Below are 18,451 nucleotides of genomic sequence, written 5' to 3'. Positions count from 1 at the left end.
CAATGTCTTCTTGCCACAGGTGGCTTCTACTCTGACACTGAAGCCTTTGTTAACCAAAGTTGCCGTCAGTGTCCCAATGGCACTTTCGTCCCCACTGATAAAGCACCTGGAAAGATGATGGCAGATTGCAATCCGTGTCCGAAAGGTAATAAATTACTGGAAATCTGTTATCTGCAAAGCTTTTTTTTCTGAAAGCTCCATTATCGGGAGAATCTAGCATTTAGGTCTTGTGTGGCCATGCATTACTATGCTTCTAAAGGCAACCACCGAAAAAATAAAAAAATATATATTTATCGATTGATTTAGATTTGAAACTAAACTATAAACAGCCTGAGTATGTAGGCTTGTTTCTTTGATTTTTTTTTTTTTTTTTTTTTTTTAACAGGAACAGATACCCTAACTTTCGCTGGGTATCGCGCTTGTAAATGTTCAAAAGGTTATCACCGTACTCATCGGTTTGAAGGTTGCAAACTTTGTGAAGATGGATTACACTGTGACAACGAATCTGCTACTCTAAAGACCGGTTATTGGTGGAAATGGAGAAACGAAACTTACAAACTTCTTTATAAAGATTTTGCGATGAGCCTCGTTAATGTAACTTACACTCCTGGCAAAAGCATCAATTTCTCAATAACTAATCATTCCCTCAATGAGTTCCCACACCCCGTGCCGAAGTCATACAAATGTCCGAGAGAAGAGTCCTGTAAGGGGGGTCAAGATTCATTATGTGCCACAGGCTACCAAGGTCCATTATGCGCGGTATGCAGTCCTGGTTACTATAAACAATTGCAAACATGCCGGCTGTGTCCAACCAAAAAATGGATGACTGTCCAGCTGTCAATCATAGCGGTAGTAGCTGCAATAGTCCTTGCTGTTATAATTTGGACAAGCAAAAGAAAAAGCAAGAAAAAAAAAGGACGTTCTTCAGTGGATATTATTCTCTGCAGGCTAAAAATTGTTATTGGCTTCTACCAAGTCACAAATGGAGTTCTGGAAACATTTTCATATATAAAATGGCCAGGCGCTCTTGAGGTTATTGGAAGATACTCCGAGATATTGCAGATGAATGTTTTCCAGGTGGCACCGATTCATTGTCTCTTGCCAAATGCAAGAATGAACGCCTTTGCAGACTTGTTTGCCATACTCGCGATGAATGCTGCTGCCATCCTGATGTCTGTCCTTGCTTTTGGACTAAGAAAGTTATTTCTACTGCGAAGCGCTTTGAACAGACAACAGAAAGAAAAAAAGGTTGCCCAGACTAAAGAGGTGATTTACCGAAACTCGTTTTTCTTCCTTTTCCTGACGTATCTCAGTACGTGCTCGAAGACAGCACAAGTAGTTCCACTTGCCTGTCGCAAACTTTGCATCGACGAAGAAGACGAAACATGTGACGAATACCTCAGAGCAGACTACAGCATGAACTGCAACAGTCAAGAGTACAATCGTTCGGTCATCGTTGCATACTGCGCCGTATTTTACATCATCTTACTTCCCACTGCCTCGCTGATAGCTCTTTGGAGACAACGTAAGGTGCTTCGTGGAAACGTACTCGACGCCGAGAGTGAAGCTTTGGAGCCTCAAAAGCAAGCCACGGGAAATGCTATCAACACCGAAAATGAAGATTTGGAGCCTCAAGAGCAAGCCACGGGAAATGCTATCAACACCGAAAATGAAGATTTGGAGCCTCAAAAGCAAAACACGGGAAATGTTATCCACGCCGAATATGAAGATCTGGAGCATCAAGAGCAAAACGCAAGGAATGCTATCCACACCGAGAATGAAGATTTGGAACATCAAGAACAAAACGCGGGAAATTTAATACATGCCAAGAATGAAGATTTGGAGCCCCAAGAGCAAACCATGGGAAATGTTATCCACGCCGAAAAGGAAGATTTGGAACATCAAGAACAAAACGCGGAAAATTTAATGCATGCCGATGCCGAGAATGAAAACTTGGAGCCTCAAGAGCAAAACACGGGAAATGTTATCCACGCCGAAAATGAAGATCTGGAGCATCAAGAGCAAAACGCAGGGAATGCTATCCACACCGAGAATGAAGATTTGGAACATCAAGAACAAAACGCGGGAAATTTAATCCATGCCAAGAATGAAGATTTGGAGCCCCAAGAGCAAAACATGGGAAATGTTATCCACGCCGAAAAGGAAGATTTGGAACATCAAGAACAAAACGCGGGAAATTTAATCCATGCCGATGCCGAGAATGAAAACTTGGAGCCTCAAGAGCAAAACACGGGAAATGTTATCCACGCCGAAAATGAAGATTTGGAACATCAAGAACAAAACGCGGGAAATTTAATCCATACCGATGCCGAGAATAAAGATTTGGAGCCTCAAGAGCAAAACACGGAAAATGTTATCCAGGCCGAAAACGAAGATTTGAAACATCAAGCGCAAAACTCGGGAAATTTAATCCATGCCGAGAATGAAGATTTGGAGCCTCAAGAGCAAGCCACGGGAAATGTAATCCACGCCGAGAATGAAGCTTTGATACCTCAAGAGCAAGCGAAGGGTAATATAGTCCACTCGGAGAATGAAGCTTTGGAACATCAAGAGCAAGCCACGGGAATTGTAATGGGATTACGATTCCTCTTCGAAAACTATCATTCCCGTGCATGGTACTGGGAGTACATTGAAATGATTCGCAAGCTTGTTATGACGGCTGCTCTTATCTTTTTGGGTGGAGAGAGCAGGGCCTATGTTGGATTAGCCTTCGTCACCTCAGGACTTTATGTGGTGTTGTTTTCCCTCATCAGCCCTATGGCAGATCCATTCGAGAACAGGTTAATGCTGTCATCTCTGTCTGTCACATTCCTTAATTTGGGCATAGGAGCTGTAAGTAGAATTCCTGAAGAGGGTATGTCATCATCCTCCATTGACCCATACGTGGACGGCATCACGTTCAACATACTGGTGGTTGGAGCTAATACGCTAGTGATCACCCTTCTCGTTGGTAATTATTGATTCGTATATTATCTGCCAGTATAGAATGAATCATTTATTTACAATCAGCTTGTCAGCTTGCCCCTAAGTGAGTTTTGTTAACCCGTGGAACAACCTCTAAAACTTATTGCTAAATAGAAAACCACGGGCTAATTAAGTAGTCTAAGAGTGTTTTATTGTGAAGTAGCTTGAACTGACAAACAAAAAGAAAAAAATATATATTCACAAAATGGTAGAAAACTGACGAAGCTAGTACTCTGACCAAAATTTCAAAAGGCCAGACGATGGCATTTTGCCAAACTAGAATTCTGTCGACGTGAATGAAAAAATATCTAAACAAAGAGTCTGTGTAACATTTCGAAATCATGTGAGCTACTTTTAAAGTTCAAGTAACTGAACAATTATAGTTTTGGATTACCAAAAGGAAATAGCATTGCCTAGCCTAAAATCATCTTTAACCCTATTAAGACCGGCTCTTAGTCCAAACATTTCTCCTTTGTTGTCAATAACATAGAAAAGTGACGTCATATTACGTGGCAATAAACTGTTTTCGATAAATCAAACTTCAGCTTGGTAGTGAGGCTTAGAAGACACAAACAAAGGAAATTGAATGACATGTTTATTCATTTCTTTTGTTTGTGTCCTCTAGGCCTCACTATCAAGCTGAATTTAAATATATCGAATTGGCCTATTAGGGAAGGTTTTCGAAGGAGCCGCCATCTTGGATCAACCGATTTTCCTGGATTTTTCTAAAACGTCAGTTTTTAGTTTTGGAATTCAAAATAAGTAATAAAGTAATTCTATAAAGTTCATTGAAAAATTGACCGTAATTCCGTGAAAGCTAACTTCAAATAAAGATTACAATTTTCAAATTTGTAAAAACATGCCTGTAAAAATGTGGTTAAATTTATTTTACATAAATAATGAAACAGCTATCACGGGTCCTTTCTACCCCCGCCCCCAACCCGCTTCTCTTATATATCTGAATAGGGATAAACAATGGGTTATGCAAATCCAAAGGCGTTTGAGTGAGAGTTAAATAAACTGTCGCTTAGTGTTTCATTTTTTCTTTTTTGTTTTATCATAATTATTGGTTTTTTTTTTCTCGGTCTCCTGTATTTGCATCGGTAAAATCTACAGCAATGTCAAAACCGAAAAAGAAAATCATTGGAATATCTCCGCAGCAAGGGTTGACTGGCATTTTATAATTAACTTTTACTTTCGTATCGCCTAAAAGACTACTTGCGATTTTCTTCCATGGGAAAAAAAAAATACTGATTTCTTTCTTATCTTTTTCACAGTTCAGTATGCTGTATACCTCCATCGTTACATAAAACAATGGCGCAAAAATCGCCAATGGTCTTTTTCTTGTTGTCTTGCTTTGATCCTGCCACTTACCGAACTGCAGAGCGAAATAAGCGGATTGACTGGAACGAACATCCTGAAGCAACAGCTGCAAACTGGTGGAATCGACATGCCGTCGGTGTCCAGCACTTTAAAGGACAGTGGACTGGTTACGTTTGAACTCAAGGAACAAGAAACTAAGCCAACTCCAAAAGCAAGGAAGCGTGGTAAAGTGGCTCGTAATCTCAGAGAGGAAAATGAGGATAACGCGATTGGTCAGGAGAGCTTGACCGTAAGTGTTGATACTCGTAAGCGCAAACGGGTTACCTTTGACCTCAAAGACCAAGAAATTAGCCCAACTCCAAGAGCAAGGAAGCGTGATAGAGTGGCTAAAAATCCCAGGAAGAAAAATAAGGAAAACGTCATTGGTCAGGAGAGCTTGACTGTACGTGTTGACGTTCATGAGCCCAGAGGGGTTACCTTTGATCTTGAAGAAATGGCAACCAACGCAACTCCAAAGGCAAGGAAGCGTGATAGAGTGGCTGAAAATCCCAGAAAGAAAGCGGACGAAAACGTGATCGGTCAGGGAAGCTTGACTGTACGTGTTGATGTTCATGAGCCAAGACGGGTTACTTTTGATCGCAAAGAACAAGCAGCTAACCCAACTTCAAATGCAGGGAAGCCCGATGAAGTGGTTGTTACTCTCAGCGAAGAAAATGAAGAATACTTGACATGCCAGGAGAGCTTGACCGTTGATGTTTATGAGGGAGGACGGGTTACCCATAGCCTCACAGAACAAGAAGCTAACCCATCTCCAGAGGAAGGGCAGCCTGGCGCGGAGCCAAGGGATGTCGAGGACACTTGGCTGTAACTGGAAGAACGATGGCTTGGTCATATCTCAGTGGACAAACATGAATAAACTCATAAACTAGACTTCGATTTCTGTCTGATCGTAATTAAAACTAAATAACTGTATTCTTGTGTTTCTATTTTTTTGCACCTACTACGGTGCTTACAAGATAGGAATATAAAAACAGAAGCTTTAGAAGTAACGGCAATTAGTGTCGTAACTTTCGAGAAACTTGTATCATTAAGAATAAAGGCAATATACAGTCAGGAGCAACTTGTAGACTGCTCAGTTTAATACCTCCGCCGTGGAACTTTATAGAGGCATATTCAGCTTTTCGATAATTTGCTTTATTTGCTCATAATATCCATTCAAGTTTAAGTTTTGGTAGTGAAATATATTTAGCTCTAGAAAGATAGCGCGGTAACAGTTTGAGTCCGTTTTTCAATGAATATTTGCTTGCCGGCTATTCGCATTTAGCCTTTGTCTTTGCTTCGATACAATTTTTAATTTCCGCCGTAATTATTATCAATATTTAAATTTGTGTTTACTTGTCATAATTTTTAAACATTGCATTTTCAAAAGCCAACAGCAGCTTTATTTGCCAGAGTTTAATTACAAGATATTTCCTCTGTTATTACATTTTGCCAGTTTCTAATTAAGCCTGTGGATTATTTTGCTAATAAGTTTCATGACCGAAGTTCGTTCAGTTCAATAGGACTTTGTTTAACTACCTGTTATCTGCTAACTCGTCTTACTGAAAGTTCGAACGCTTGGAGCTATGTATACTTTGGCCGTTTCGTCCAGTTTCAGTAATGAATGTTGGGTTAGTTGTTTTAAGCGAGAATTCGTTTTTTTTTTTTTAATTTAGAGTAATTTAGTTCGAACTTTCCCGTCCAAGTAACGATCACTTGTAACAGTAAATTCTTGAGCTAAAACTAGCATTTTTTAAAGGTTGCACTACCCTCAAAGGACTTCGTGTTCGTTGTAATTTTTTTTCTCGTCGTTATCTTAGTGCACTTGTTATATGTTTTGAACAATAAACGCTGGTAAAAGTCATAAATAAGCGATCGCAGTCGCAAAGCTTTTTCGATAACCTTTTGATTAAATTGAAAGTACTATCCAGAGAAAATAAACACTGCTGTTGGAACCAAAGCTGAGTTGTTGTTGTTGTTGCTGCTTGTTTAGTGCGTTGTTAGATCCCAGTACCCAAGAGTGTAACGGCTCTTTCTTGCAAGCGAGTGTACCGTTTGTATTTTATTTTCCACGCAGAGACGTCGTAGGTATCTCGTTCTTGAAGCATTCAGAGTTCGCTGGTTACAGTTCGTTTTCAAAAGAAAAAAATCCCGTTACCACTCATTGTATATAAACAGTGATTTTGCAGCTCCTTGACTGAAGCACAGTTTGCATCCGATGCTAGTTCATTGTAGAAAGCGATCGAGTGGCTTCAGATGTCGATATTTTTGTCAGTTGGTCACAATGTGACGACATACTTAAAGTGCACCTAACCCCAATTTTTTTTTTTCGCTAAAACGAATCTAGACTTTATTCGAAGCATTTGGGCGAAGAAATTTTTGAATTTGGTTGAATCCTCGATTTTCTATGCCCTTTCAAAGTCGCGCTTGAAGGTTTCACGACCGCATTTTAGGGAGTCTGGGGCGGCAGTACCTGATGACGTCTACCCAGGAACCAAACACAATGGCGCCTCAGTGAACTCTCTGTATTTGCTCGAGAAAATGGAACACAAAACTAATCGTTCCGATGTATTTTGGGACTAAAACGTCCAAGTTTTGTCTCAGAATCATTTCTTTTTCGTCACTGGAGTCAGAGTTAAGTTTCGATTCGGAAGACTCCGAAATAAACTTCGATCGAGCACGTTCGACAACTGTGAACTCACTGCTTAGAGCTTTGAGAGCAATTTACAATATTTCAAGCGACGAAGGGGAAGACTTCTTTGCGGACGAGTTGCTTGTATATTAGGAATGGAAAGCTAGATACGAAGTGGAGGAGCAGGCAAACGAAAAGCAGGAAAGAAAACTCAAGGACTGCTTTGGATGGTAATTTCGTCAACTAAACATAAGATTCCCACGCGTGATTATAGCCCGTTTACATTTGTCCTTACCGAGAATGTATTTTGTCAAGGTTCTGTTAAATCCAGTTTGTGTTTTACTTTCAGTTGAATGCTTCATGTTTATAAGAGCGACGTACGTGTCGCAGTTTTCGAGACTTGATGACCTCCAAAACATTGGCTTCGATCGATTGAAAATCGTATTGTTTGGACCTGTATTTTTGAAGCTGCGGGAAGCAAGGCGGAAGGAAACATTTCATACAATTACCGATTTCACATTGTCACACGTTTTAAGTCGTAACTCCAAATAACCAATGTAAATTGTTCTCAAAGTTTGCAGCGAAATTCATCGGATAAGCGAAAAGGATGTGTTCCCTAAGCGGTCCGCACATGTTACGCGGTCATATTTTCGACGCTATATCACAGAATCTTTGTCGCACTGCTGATTTCCAAACCTTCGAAAAACTCTGTGAGTCTAACAATTTTGTTATCATGTAATTCTAAAGGATTAATCTTCGACTTTTATCTAAATCGAAAGAGAAATAAGTGTTGGTTAGCGGCGTACAGTTGCGATCTATTTACATATCAGTATAACGCTTCTTGATCATGATCGGATCACACAACTTTGTATGTTACAAATACTGCGGGATTGGAAGATATAGGTTGTAGGTAGTATTTCTACAAATTGCTGGTTAGCTTTAAGCAGGAAATTTATGAAAATAGCGTTCGAAAGTCTGCGGAACAAATTCCAGTGAGAGTTCTTCAATGGTTCTCACAGATTCAGTTCGCTTGTTTCGGTTCGACAAAATCAACCATCGTTTACGTCTTTGTTGCACCATTAGCCGATCATCGTCAGTTAATTGTACAGTATATCTTTCTTTAAATCTGCAATATTGCTGCAACAGCCGATAGCACCTCTGGAAGGCGTTTCTGCGCACTTTTCGAATGTGTATTGCACCATCCTGAAGGAAATGAGAGGACGTGAGATATCCAACCTTCCTGGGTAGACGTCACAAGAGCCGCTGGACCCATTCTCCTCAAACTCGGTCGTGAAACAAAATGGCGGTGTTTTGGAGCTATTTTCGAGATTTCGTCGGGGCACAGAAAATCGAGGATTTAACGGAATCCAAAAATTTTTTCGCAGAACTATTTCAAATAACAAGGAGATTCGTTTTAGCGAAAAAAAATTTTTGGGGTTAGGTGCACTTTAAAGGACCGTAACAGAAAAGTGTTAACTTTGCCAAAAGGTGGTTCAGTTTCTTTCCATCTATCAAAATAACTTTTCCTACTTCACTTATATTACATGAACAGAACCTTATTTCAGACTTTTTAGAGGTTTTATTATAAACTTTGATTTCTTCTTATCAGTATTATACATTTATTATATGGCCGTGTCTCACGAGGACTGGGAGCTACCAAATTCACGAATTTGATTGGCTGAAATCGATATTGCCCGCGGTCTACACATTCCCATCTAGACTGACATCTACAGACCGGTTACATTTTGCGGTGCAAAAGCTGCAAACTAAAATACAAAAATATTGACTTTTTTATTTTTTTAAATGGAAGTGCCGAAAAGCCTGATGAGAATACACAAAGGCAAAAAAGACAAGCAAACTTTAGTAGATTTTAGTTCAGCTCACCGCCTTTCGCAAGCAAAATACCAGTTAAATTAAACGAATTACGTTTTTCTTATTAACCGAGCTTAGTCGGTCTGATCTGTATGGGAGAATCTTGACCTCGGTCGTTTGTACAGGCTTCACTGTGTTCCAGGTCTGTATTCTCGACCTTGGTCGAGATTCTCCTATACAGACCTCCTGCTCGGTTAATAAATAAAGAGCTCAATTTCAAAGAAAAATAGCTACAAATTTTACGCACCCCATGAGTCGAACGCAGGACGTCGTAAGCGGAGGTGAGCTCACCAACCAGTGGTAAGGGGCATTACCCTAGGGCGCATTTCATATTCAAGATGTCGGCCTTGTCGCCATGAGATGAATTCAAGATGGCGGCTTTGTCACCCTAAGACGAATTGAATAGTCAAGATGGTGGCTTAGTCGCGTCATAGTCAAGATGGAAGAGGGCGGACGCATGTTAGGATGGGGGAAAGGAAAACGAAACGTAACGTCATAAAGTGACATAGGGATGTGTAAGGAGATGGATTACAAAACAAACCGGAAAAGAACAGGCAAACCAGGTTTGGTTTAAAATCATGTAATGTGACAGGCTTGTTGCGCCATAAGACAGAACCGGTTGGATTTGGTTACAGAATAAGTCTTGTATGTAGAGCAGTAATAGATCTACAATAATGTTATATTTATCTGTGTCTCTTGTTTAGTCTACATGGTTGTATGCTCTTAATTTTATACAATGTTACCCCAGACAAAATCAGTCTTCCCTGCACACCGTTTATTGTAACTCAATTAATTGATGTCATTGCAAAGGTCATTCCGAAAGTTTCTTCAGGTGTCGTTGATATCTTTGATGCCGTGGCTTGAGCCGCTCAACTCAGAGTGAGCTCATAAGTTGGTATAGCACGCCCGGAGGGGGGTACTCCCAAAAAATTAGGGTAGGGGTGTGCGCCCATATGAGCAAAATCTGCGATTTTCACTACCCTATTTAGGACCTGGCCAAAAACTCGATACCCTATTAATGACCTTTGTAGCTGGCACAGCTGCCGTAAACATAAGTTATGAAGGGCTTTTGTTGACGGTCTTATTCATAATGATGAAAATGTAGCTTCTTCTAAGAAACATACCCAATTCAAGACTAGGGTGCTAAAATCATACCAGTAGTATGGGTGCACTCTATACTACTCATACCCTATTTAAGACCAAAACGGCCAAAATCGATATATTATTTATGACCAAAGCGGCTGAAAAACAAATACCTTTTGGGGCCGCACATACCTATATAGCCCATGTAAGGGAGTACCCCTCCCGGGAAGCACGGTTGCGATAAATCTAACGAGTTATGTACATACAGAAACAAACAATATCAACGGTGTTTTATTTATTTACTTTATTTTACTGTCAACCACGACACATTTGGTAGAAATGCTTCACACTTAAAAAAAAATTCCCGCTGTCTAATAAGCTCGCTGTTACATGCTAAATGGCAGTGATTTAGCCCTCTTTTTTACCATTTTGCCATGGAGTGTCCTCTTTTGTCGTCCGTTTCCTCGTTTGAGAATTCTTCTAGCCTGTTCCAGGCTCTCGTTAGCTGGGAACGAGCGAAGAAAGGAGGGCGAGCGAGAAAAAAAAAACGAGGGAGGACTAATAGTGCTTGGGCAGAATGCGAAAAAAAAGGAAATTCTACTCGTCACGCTATCAGATTGCATGACGAATTAACCTCGGAATTTAATGGACTGGGCACAAGTTTGCATCTTTACTCGTCATTTGAAAATATACCCGGGAAAGTATAAAGTTTTACGTTTATTCTGAGGGTCCTCCGGACTTCTTCACCATGGTTTTTAAATGACACAGAAATAAAAAAGAAACGTTGAAGGTGATACTTGAGGAATGTATGCCTGCCTTTAACGCGAAATACGCTCCTTTTGCCGAACTGTCCTTCGACAACTTTACTCTTGGACAAGTGAAAAAACACATTGTACCTTGACATATTGAACAAAACATCGTTTCGGTCGTAAAAGATTGCATTGATGTTTTCGTAGAGTGATTGTAGTCAGAATGTTCACTTAAGGGCAAACACTGGAAAACGTCTCTATACTGAAAAATCAGAAGCGTTGATTTCCATAATCTGATTCAGCTCACATTGTCTCCTATTCCTCACTTATAGTTTAGTCACAGTTACAAAAGAGGACACTGTTGGCTTCTGTAGAACATCACTCTCATTAAAGCAAGTATTGCTGTTGTTGTTTTTTTTATCTAAAGGGACTAGCCTCAGAATTTTTCTTGACCTCTGCTTGGTGAAAACTAGTCTGAGTGCGGCACCGGTTCATGACAACTGCGCATGTTCGGTGTTCGTGTTCTGTAATAGTTTGACATCTCGTCTGTGTTCACTCTTTACTGTGCGCGAATTTCAAACCCTTCATTCATGGGCACGTTGTATCGAAAACTATCGACAATGAGCAAAAACTGCAGTTCGAAAATCGCGATTAGGTGAAAAGAAAAAGGAAGGCAAGGAAAAAGATTAATTTAAAATAGTCAAATCAGAATTGATCTCAGAGGCTTATTGTCTCATATCTAAATAGGCATGGGAGCTTCACTCGGGCGTAAACATTACAATGTAAATGACAAACAGTATTTTTAGTAAACGCGATACGAAGCTAAGTTAAGAACATCGATTATAGACATTGAGAATGAAAAACGTTGTTTGATTTCCGTTAACACAGTTTGTTTGTGATATCTATGCAGAGAGAGTAAAAAAAGTCCAAACGCCCCGGAAAACTTCACAGCGATACAATGCGCTAGAGGTTCGTCCGTGCAATAAAGGGTATAATCTCTTTTGTCTTCATGACAATAGCGTGCTCCTTCAGGAAGCTTTTCAAGTCCAGGGCAAACATAAATAAATCGGACGTGGCGTGAGAATCCTTATCAAATCACACGGCGGTAAAAGTTGGAACTGTCAATGAACTGCTGAAAAACAACATTAGTTATAGAAGGGAGGCCTCTTGAAACTTAGTTGGTAAGTAGGCTAAGGACATTATCGTTTATTGAAAGTTTGATCGTTATTACATAGTCTGGATCAAACGTGAAGGAAAATTGCCAGTCACTTACCTTTATCTGTTTGTTAGCTTGCAGTAGCGCAAATGACAGATTTAACTTACAAATTAGCGTGGAAAAACATTTGCAAATAGTTAGGTAACAACTGCTAAGAAGAAGTCTACCTTTGACGGCATCGGAGTATGCCTGTCACCTATAAATTACACATTTGACTAATATATACATGCTTTTTGTGTCATCTAAGAACATTAATACTCAAAAATTAATCAGCTTCGGTTAAGACGAGAAGTATACACACATTGTAAATACTGACCGTCACCGCGGAAAACTTATCAAAGTTGCTAATGAAAACTCTTTTTCCTACCTAACCGACCTTAAGCTCACTAAGAGGACTAAGAGCGTTGATTTTTTTTAGGACGTATTTGTGGTTTTTGTTGCTAAGTGTCTGTGTGGTTTTCATTGTGATGGGCAACCAATATAGATGTTACAATTGGTGTGTAAATTGTGATTGCGGCATATACTGCATATACATTGCGGTCGAGAAATGTCCTATTGGCCTTTAGTTGCCTGTATACGGGAATGTGTTTAAGCGTTTAAAAACAAACCCTGACGAAAGAAACATTTTTTAGATTTAGTATTATTCTGATGTCGAGCATTTTATTGCTATGGCTACAAACGCATCTCAGCAGAATTATATGTCGGCATTTTCTTTAATAACCAGGGTTGTCCTTTTCTCGTTTCCAGAATTTTGGCAGACATTCAGTGTGCCGAATATAGTAGTGTTAACTTCGTCAGTTTACGCCAAACTGCGACTTTTTTTCACTGTCTGTGGCATTTAAAGATTGCTCCGTTTTGTTCAATGTAGTTTTTCGACATCAAACGTCGTAGATTGGTGAAAAATTGTAGACTACTGACTACGAGTAGTCCCTCTTTCGGTTAGTCCGTCGCGCGTGACGCGAAAGAAAACCGCGAGAAAAAAATGGCCGCGCGAGATCCTTGTGAACGTTTTTACCCAATGTCCTTCTATAATTAATTATTACGTGACTCAGGTCACGTAATCAGGTGATGATATGTTTGACGCAAGAGCTAAATTGGCGACTGAAAACTGGATTGCGACGAAGTCAGTTACGAATAGAAGTGGCCTGCTGAACTATGTGGTAGCATGAATTGTCTTCAAGGTTATTATAAAGGAAAACTTTTCATGGTTAGAAAAGCTTAGAAATGGGATCGAGCAGAGCAATACTTTCAAGGTCTTTCTTGTTGACAAGTTTTGTACGTGCGCTCTGATTGGTCAATCGAATCTTCTATCATTGATCATGGATATTTTTTTATGCAATTGCAATGCTTACATGCATGATCGAGGTTATTTGTTCGTAATAACAGCCTTAAGGTGGCTGGTACCAGTTTTCTCGCGCGGGGAGTAGATCACCATCGTGCGTCACGCGTGAGTAACACGCACGATAGAGGGGCGAGATTTAAAACCCGAAAGACCAAACAAATATGGCGGGGCGCGGCTTTTTTCGCGCAAGGTCACTTTTGTAATGTTGGAGACGAAATTTGCATATAAAGGAGACTTTACCTGCTAGAACAACTTTAGTCAATTCTGTGTATTGGGTTATTCCAGAAAAAAATACACACACCCCCGACGGATGGCAAACTGGAAATTTTCGTGGGAGGGAGGGTTGATGGCTCGGGAAATCCGGGCGGGAGGGGGGGATCTGAACCTAAAAATTCTTCCTCGGGGGTCACTTTTAACTTTAACCTCGATCGATACATTTTAACCACTTAAAAAAAGAACTTTGCAATGGGAAATCTTGTAGTCTTTCAGTTTATAGTGTTCTCACAAAATTTGCAATATTCGCCCAGCTTTTAAAATTATAATAAACAGGGATCTTTTGGATGAAATGTTACGTCTTTTCTATTGCCTGTTGTTTCCAGTTGGGGCCTTTAAAAAAAGAAGTGGAAATCCAGGCGGGAGGGGGGGGGGTCCTTGAGCTTGGAAATCCGGGCGGGAGAGGGGCTCTAGCGGTCCGGGAAATCCAGTCAGAAGGGGGGGGGAGTCAAAAATGCTTGCCATCCGTTGGGAGGGGGGTGTATTTTTTCTGGAATAACCCATTTAAGAAAAATTGCTCTTGGTATTCAATTTTTCCCAAATTTCAAAGCCAACTCGATCGATCTTGACAGCCACCGGGAGCGTATAAAGGACTCGCAAAACATATCAAATCTACCCAGAATTTGTGTAAAAGTCCTACAGAGTAAGCCCAGGAGGTTGTCTAACTACAACTGTAAATGATGTTTTAGCAGCAATCAAAACAAAACGCCTGTACGGACCCTCCTCGCCCGCGCGGGCACACGAAGCAGTCAGCGGTAGTCAAAGCAGCTCATGAGCAACTGCTGCTCTTATAAAGTCTGGATTTTTGAATGCGTGTCCACGCGCGTGGGAATAACGGAACTAGCGAAGGCTTTTACACAAAAACAAGCCCGGTGACCCCTTCTTTTTATTGTTTAATATAATAGTATTATTGAGAGGAAACGTCAGAAAAAAAATAAAAAAATTCTACGGAAGGAAATTTGCACTTTGTGCAAATTGTCGTTTTTCCAAGTTTACAAGAAATCGGCTCCGTAGAATTATTTTAAAAGTGTTGTGCATTTTCATTTTCAGATGCCAAAAGCTATTGATTAAAAAGAAAAACGAGGTCACTGGGTTAATTTTTTAGTTATTAGTCACATAAGCGGAAAAATAAGGTCTGGAAAATCAATTTGGAATGTTGCCATAGTAACTGCTGACGACAATATAACCGCTGTTTTAGGTCCAGTATAAATTATATAATCCAAACCTACAAAATATTACAGTGGCCCTGGTCTGCCTTTTTGTTCTATTCTTACAAAGTTATGAGCCGTCGAGAACCTGAAAACTGGTACGAGCCACCTTAAACTTTGACAATGCAACGTGTTTTACCACGTTGTTGAATAAGTTTCGAAAATACCGAGTTACGTTGTAGCTTTGTTCAGTCACTCCGATGTCGTATCTTGACTATTTTTAGACTCATCTATCTTAGTTTATCTCCACAGGTAGCTAACTCATCTTGAAGTCAGGTCATGTACTTCTCATTTTCCTAATTATTTACTGGCAACAGTCATGGAGATCGTTGAAATAAGAAAAAAAAAAAAAAAGAAAGAAAAAAGAAAAAAAAATTGCATGATCGCTTAGATCACAGAGATCTTATTTTAATCTAACCGGCCGAAGGACTATCTCTCCGGAGCATCGAATAAGGAGGAGAAATAAATAAATAAATAAACAATCAATAAATAAGCAAAAGATAAAAAGGCAATAAATAAATAAGCAATAAATAGATACGCATTAAATAATAAATCAATCAATCAATAAATGAAGTTTACAAGGTTGCAAGAGAGAGCTGCAACACTAAATCAGAAAAAAATGTCAACACAATAAAAATACGATAAACAAATACGTGTATGCGGAAAAGTGTCTTTATAATGAGAGGCTTCCTCTCTCCTTTGCAGACTGTAAGTCGGTTGTTGTGATTGGCTATTATGTGATCTAATTTAATCAAGATATAATGTAATGATATGATGGTGAAAAGAGAATAAAGAAGAAATTGCCGAGTCGCAAGCGCTACAACTGATCCATAAGAAATTCAGTGATCGACACATTGAACTGTTTTTTTTTTTTCCTGTCAGATTTGTAAGGATGCATCATGACGTCTTTGCCAACTCCAGTGGGAGACTCCACAAGAAATAGACTTACCAACAGAATCACGGACTGAATGGCAGACAAAAAAACGTCAGCCGCCGTCAAACAAAAACTAAACAAACATGTTTCACGTGAGTGCCAAACATTGCTATCATGTTCAAAGTAGATCTCTAATACCACTGCAGGATATTTTGCGTCAGCACAATTTCGCGTCTTTTAGCTGTTTCTTTCTTTCTTTTTTTTTTTCCGCTGTATAGATTTATCAATGACACCAAGAAACTTGGCTCGACAAATTTCAGCTGTCATTTCTATTTATCACCGTCCTCATGATCACGTCACAAACATCAACTCAACGATATAACACATTTTTTTTTCACTGAATCCACAAACTGCCGTTTAACATTTGCAATTATTATTACAACATTATCATCCACACCCGATTACCGTTTTCTATTAGTTTTGCCTTTCTTTAGGGGTTTAATTCATAATTTCCGACAAGCATCCCCGACTTTTTCATTTTGAACGCCCCCACCCATTCCCCTCACGGGACTCTTTCCTGTTTTCTTTGAAGATGTACGTCATTTAGCACCTTTATGTTTAGCATAGCCTGCGAACAGGCTCCCGGCGAGCCCGAACGAAGCGCCCCGATCGCTTCGCTGTCCGAATTCTTCAATTCCGCGCTCTTCCACTCCGGCTTTCCTCACCGAATTTCTTTCCGTTCTCGTCGGAAGCCTGTCAGCAGGCTACATCTAGCATGAACGACGAAGTACAGTTGTTTTATTTCCTTTTAAAAGTGTTGGTTATCTTCAAATCGCAGGATATTCGTCATCATGTCACGGAGTCCTCTTAAAGTCTGGTTTTACTAACATGTTTGACGATCAGGATTTTATCGCAAAACAGCTCCGGGTTGTGTATTATTACGATAGAAATGAAATTTGTAATCTAGTAGGTTATATAGTGGTTTAATTAATACCACCATGACCATTTTGGGATTTTCAGCAGTACACGGTTTGAAATCTTTGAACCCAGGAGAGTCCGTTAATTCGTCTGATTGCTAACAAGTGATCGGCTTAGATGAGGTTCGTACTGAAATAGACTCGGCTGTTTTGGTTATTAGTGGCGTTTCACCGCTGGGACAAGCTGGGCGGAAATCTTTAGCAGCGTCAAGTGCTTGTCAGCGGCTTACGGCGATAAAATCAAATGGAAATTAATAGTCGTGCCGAGATAGTAAGTCTTCAAAATCAACGGATGTCATTCATAGAGGGGGTTGAATAGGTTTTGGGATCGACGGATTTGGCCTTAAAAAGCGCACAAGTTGTGGCTTTTTGCGGTAAATCGAGCGGATTCGCGGATTTTGAAAACACAGTGGATCGTGGATCAGCTGTGAATTTTGGCGGGGATCCCACATTGTGCCTGCCTTGATGTTCGGATCTTAGAGCCTAAACAAAATTTGGATCACAGATATTACTTCAGCCTTGGTCGGTATGTTAATGAGTTCATCCAAATTATTTCTTTTTTTCAAACGAAGCTCATTTAAACTCAGGTGTGAGACTGTTATTGGAATTGTACTGTGTTAGAGTCATCAAGCTGGTTGTCTTTTTCACTATTTGTGCGAAATTAACAATGGTATTCACATTTCAGGACCAGTTTACCTTTGAACTTTTACACTTATGTTTCCGGATGTGGTTGTGGTTTCGGATCTGAACAAGAATATTGGCGGATCAACGGATTTGACGAAAAAAAAAAAAGACACAGATCGGCGGATTTCCATACCCCTATTCACCCTCCTCTTCATAAAGAGAGGTCGGCAATATTCCTATAATGTGAGCAATGGCATGCGCAGCAGAAATGATTGATGTAACTTTTTATGTTCTTCGCTACAGTCGCGAATCATTTTTGAGTCCTTTCGATTTTAAAATTTCTTTCTTCTCCTGACGTTGTGGGGACATTATGGTTAGCCCGCTCGTCTTCGGATTGAGCGGTCCGTGTCCGAGTCTTAGCTAGGGTCACTGTATTGTAAAAATGGGCACTGGACACTTAAAGTGCACCTAACCCCCAAAATTTTTTTTCGCTAGAACGAATCTACTTATTATTTGAAATAGTTCTGCGAAAAAAATTTTGGATTCCGTTAAATCCTCGATTTTTTGTGCCACGACGAAATCTCGAAAATAGCTCCAAAACACCGCCATTTTGTTTCACGACCGAGTTTGAGGAAAATGGGTCCAGCGGCTCTTGTGACGTCTACCCAGGAAGGTTGGATATCTCATTTCCTCTCATCTCCCTCAGGATGGTGCAATACACATTCGAAAACTGCGCAGAAACGCCTTCCAGAGGTGCTATCGGCTGTTGCAGCAATATTCCAGATTTAAAGAAAGGTATACTGTACAATTTACTGGCGATGATCGGCTAATGGTGCAATAAAGACGTAAACGATGGTTGATTTTGTCGAACCGAAACAAGCGAACTGAATCTGTGAGAACCATTGAAGAACTCTCACTGGAACTTGTTCCGCAGACTTTCGAACGTTGTTTTCATAAATTTTCTGCTTAAAGCTAACCAGCAATTTGTAGAAATACCACCGACAACCTATATATTCCAATCCCGCAGTATTTATAACATAACCGGCAAAGTTGTGTGATCCGGTCATGATCAAGAAGCGTTATACTGATACGTAAATAGATCGCAACTGTACGCCGCTAACCAACACTTATTTCTCTTTCGATTTAGATGAAAGTCGAAGATTAATCCTCTAGAATTACATGATAACAAAATTGTTAGACTCACAGAGTTTTTCGAAGGTTTGGAAATCAGCAGTGTGACAAAGATTCTGTGCA

At 40.0% G+C, this 18,451-nt stretch overlaps 1 protein-coding gene across 1 annotated transcript; it reads left to right on the top strand.

Moving 5' to 3' along the window:
• Positions 1 to 353: 353 nt before the first annotated feature.
• On the top strand, positions 354 to 6,307 carry LOC149098975 (uncharacterized). Its single transcript, XM_089277661.1, has 2 exons — positions 354 to 2,971; positions 4,263 to 6,307. Exons 1-2 carry the CDS (start codon positions 580 to 582, stop codon positions 5,174 to 5,176), a joined length of 3,306 nt encoding a protein of 1,101 aa, XP_089133787.1. The 5' UTR covers positions 354 to 579; the 3' UTR covers positions 5,177 to 6,307.
• Positions 6,308 to 18,451: the final 12,144 nt, after the last annotated feature.

Source organism: Orbicella faveolata, unplaced genomic scaffold (assembly GCF_042242905.1).
Source record: "Orbicella faveolata isolate gen_17 unplaced genomic scaffold, um_ofav_v1 contig_46, whole genome shotgun sequence".
NCBI lineage: Eukaryota > Metazoa > Cnidaria > Anthozoa > Scleractinia > Merulinidae > Orbicella > Orbicella faveolata.
Note: the sequence above shows the minus strand (reverse complement) of the source record. Positions and strands in the feature narration are given on the sequence as shown.

Bases quoted from the DNA above. Each gene is read 5' to 3' on its own strand.
- LOC149098975 (XM_089277661.1), top strand. From the start codon at position 580: ATGAGCCTCGTTAATGTAACTTACACTCCTGGCAAAAGCATCAATTTC. The intron at 2,972-4,262 runs GTAATTATTGAT...TCTTTTTCACAG, and splicing joins AGTGATCACCCTTCTCGTTG to TTCAGTATGCTGTATACCTC.